Raw genomic sequence first — 3902 nt, forward strand, 5'->3', positions numbered from 1 at the left:
CTTCAACCTTGAAACCTGAGAAATCATGACCCAGAAACGTTTTAAACAGTTTGACTTTTGGGAAGGAAAGAAAAATAGTTTCCTAAAACAAGTGTTAAAATACTGCAGAGATTCTGCTGTTTCAGTCATAAATTGTACAACAAAGTCTGGATTTAAAGAACATAAAATAATAATAAAAAATAAACAATCCACATTTTTAAGAGGAAGTCTCTCTTCTCTGAAAAATAAAGGTTGTCTCTGCTGCTCTGGAACATAATGATCAGTGATTCCTGCAGAGGCTGACTGACTGTTATTCATTTCCTATTCGAACACATGACTAATTTGCAGAAATGAAAAGTGTCAAGGTAATGGCAACAGATGCTTCTTGGTTTGTTATTTGGTTGACATTTTATTTATTTGGACAACATATTGGTCCATCTCACAGTGTGTTGGCATTTTCTTGGAAAGCAGAGCCAAGCTATTTTCTCTCTCTCTCCCTGCAGAGCTGTCAGAGTGAGCTAGACAATGGGACACTTTGTTATGTTGACTTGAAATCCTGCTTCCTTCATCCTGTTGCTCTGATTTCATCCATAGAGACTTTTCTTCATTTACAGGAAAAAAAAGCAGAACAAAGAAGTGCAGAAAGTTATGATAGTGTTTATATGCACGTACGTTTAAAGATGAACCTGCAACAATCCAGCTGGTTTTGCTTTTGGAATATTTAAATTTAAATTTGTCCTGCAGTTGAGATTGGAGAACACAAAAGTATATANTTATACATGAGGTCGTATTATACATGAGGTCGTATTATACATGAGATCGTATTATACATGAGACCGTATTATACATGAGATGGTATTATACATGAGGTCGTATTATACATGAGATCGTATTATACATGAGGTCGTATTATACATGAGATTGTATTATACATGAGATGGTATTATACATGAGATCATATTATACATGAACAATGGATTGAACATGGCTCAATGAGATTTTCAAAGCATTACATTACAAAAAAATAAAACCACCTATAATTTTACCTTCTCATTCATTAGTATCTTTGTTTGTCTATACTTAACACTAACCCTCACTCTAAAATGCCATTAAAGAAGTTCATGGTTGTAACAAAATGTGGAATTTTTCAAAGGTAAAAACACTTTTTCAGTGAAACTTCATGGAATTTATTGTTAATTGTCTTCACTGTCCACTGTTTTGTCTCAGGGACCAATATTAATGCAGCTCTGCTGTCTGCTGCTCAGCTCATCAACCCTTCATCCTCTGGATCCTCCAGCCACGTTGCTCCCCGTCGAGTTCCTCTCATAATTTTTCTCACAGATGGGGAAGCAACCACCGGAGAAACATCTGGTGACACAATCCTCCATAATGCCAAGAAGGCATTAGGCTCAGCCTCTCTCTTCGGCCTGGCCTTTGGTGACGACGCAGATTTTCTCCTTCTGAAGCGTCTGGCTTTGGAGAACCGAGGTGTAGCCAGGTTGGTGTACGAAGATGCAGACGCAGCTTTGCAGCTAAAAGGCTTCTACGATGAAGTGGCCAGCCCTCTGCTGTCAGACGTCCAGCTGACTTACCTGGATGATCAGGCCTTTGATGTCACCCACTCTTTGTTTCCAAACTACTTCCAAGGATCTGAGCTGGTTGTAGCAGGGAGGGTCAAACCTGGGATCGGAGACTTTAAGGTGTCGTTATCAGCTGTAGATTCAAAACAGCACATAAAGTTGGAGAATGGTGTTCCTATTTCCTGTTCAACAGAAAACCGAGCTGCAAGCTCTGTGGATTGTTTGGAGGGATTAGAAGGGATGTCTACCTTTGTGCATCGTCTTTGGGCGTACTTCACCATCAAAGAGCTGCTCCTCGCCAAACTGAATGAAACTGACCCTGCAACTCTAAAGCTACTGACTGACAAAGCAACCAATCTTTCCCTCAAATATAACTTTGTAACCCCAGTCACCTCTTTAGTTGTTGTGAAGCCTGATGCAGATGAAGCAGCTCACACTCCAACGACAACAATACCCATGACTTCTGGCACTTCAGCCACAGCAGCAACCATGGCTCCCACCAAGTTATCAGCTGAAAGTGTTGCAAAGAAGCCTGCTTTGACCTCGAACCGCAGTGCTAACAAATACAAACCCAACCCTCCTCGCCCACCCACAAACACCCTGAACAGAAAAAAGAACTCTTTGCCAACGTCTGGATCAAATATAGTGTCATCCAGGAAAGTAAACGCAACTTCAAGCCCCGCCCACATCAGAACTCCCCCAGCATCATTTTCTGGGAAAAAGCCGATTGATTCTCCAAATGCTGTCATTCCTCCTTCATCTGGAAAGATACCCTCAGCTTGGCCTAATATTCTAAGAATAGCACAACCTCCTTCACCTGGAAGAGTTTCCAGTTTGACACCAAATGCCACCCTCTCAACAACTATAAGTATGCTAACATTTAGTACCAGCGCCTCACCAGCACGCAGCTCCAGTACTGACTCTGGAGTCCCATATGGAGAAACATCCACCAAACATGTCAGTCCTGTGAGGACAACTCCCCCTGCTATCTCAGGGACAGAGACCACCACCTCAGCCCCAGATCTTCATCAACCCAGGAGTGTTCCACACAAGCTGTCTGCTCTCACTTCTCTCCTCCCAGCTGCAGCTCCAGCTGTGACAAACAACACCACTAACTCAGACCCTGACCTGAGCATTGCCACCTTGCTGTCAGGTACCTTTGTTCCTATGCCTGGTGTAACTGCTGAGACGGGCTTTTGGGAAGCAGCAGGGGTCCAGGGTGAGTTACACACCATCCTGTTTGTGGTGCAGTGGATCCACCTCACACCTTAGTCAGTTTGGACACGTGTGTCAATTTCCTGTCCTCTTAACAAGATGGATGGATGGATGGATGTATGGATGGATGGATCTTCAATCATTAAAACAACTATATTTCCAGAATAAAACTACTAAAGTGGCAGAAACAGGAGATGTCTCCAAACCAATTTTTATTTTTAACCAAAGTAACAACTACAACCCTCCTCCCTCCCAATTCTTAGTCCAATGTGACCTTGTTATGCAAATAAAAGTAACAAAATCCCACTACAAATATTTTAAAAAAAGCATTTTCATCACTTGAAATAATAATAAGCAATTCCCATGTGAATGTCTGCCTGACTGGATTAAGGTTTAATATCTAAATCCAATATGAAGCACATATTAGGGTTCAGAAGAGAGCTTTAGCAAACCCAGCTGGGAAAAGACTTGTTGGTGTGTTGAAGACAGTGCTGACAGAGAGTCATGCTCGGTACATTTGTTGGAAGTGAAGATGAAAAATTTTGGCCTGAATAGTTTAGCAAAAGGTTTTTTAAACAGTTCATTTAAAAAAACTTTTTGAGTTTGGAGTTTGTTGGTTGATTTATTTATTAAGTTTCCTCCTCAAAATGTTTCTAAGACAAACATGCTGGCTCAAAGACAGAAAAACAGGTCTTGGAGTGGTGAGTGGCTTTTATTTTTTTCAAACTGGTAAAGCAGCATTAATATTATTCCTAAAGTTCAAGTTTTTCTTTTTCTTTTGCTGAAGTAGTGTTAACAGGCCCTGGCAGTGTGCTATGTGTTTATTTTTTTTCCCTCTGGCATAGTAATTGACTTGGGTAGAACACCTGTTGTTCCTGAAACAGTGTGATCAAACAGGGCTGCAGTTCTGCCAATTATCTACTGAAAAATGACATCTTGTAAATGATTTCATTGCTACTGAAAGGAGAATATATTAAAGCAGATTCAGGATTAAAGTCCAAGCGTTTCTTGAAAGAATGCATTTAAATTGAGAAAAACTGAAAAGGAAGAAGCGTGTACAGAAAATGGATGGAGTTATAATATGGATATTCCCATATGTCACAGTTAGGATGTTGTGATGCTGAATGA

The 3902-nt window shown here is 40.6% G+C and overlaps 1 protein-coding gene across 1 annotated transcript in view; it reads left to right on the forward strand.

Annotated features, from left to right (window-relative positions):
• itih6 (inter-alpha-trypsin inhibitor heavy chain family member 6) overlaps positions 1 to 2892 on the forward strand; it is a gene marked incomplete in the record, with an annotated part of 24389 nt that extends 21497 nt beyond the window's left edge. The window contains 1 exon segment of the mRNA XM_014027668.1: positions 1207 to 2892. Within this exon segment, the coding sequence (XP_013883122.1) occupies positions 1207 to 2831 (1625 nt within the window).
• Positions 2893 to 3902: the final 1010 nt, after the last annotated feature.

This window comes from Austrofundulus limnaeus, unplaced genomic scaffold (assembly GCF_001266775.1).
Source record: "Austrofundulus limnaeus strain Quisiro unplaced genomic scaffold, Austrofundulus_limnaeus-1.0 Scaffold671, whole genome shotgun sequence".
Lineage (NCBI taxonomy): Eukaryota > Metazoa > Chordata > Actinopteri > Cyprinodontiformes > Rivulidae > Austrofundulus > Austrofundulus limnaeus.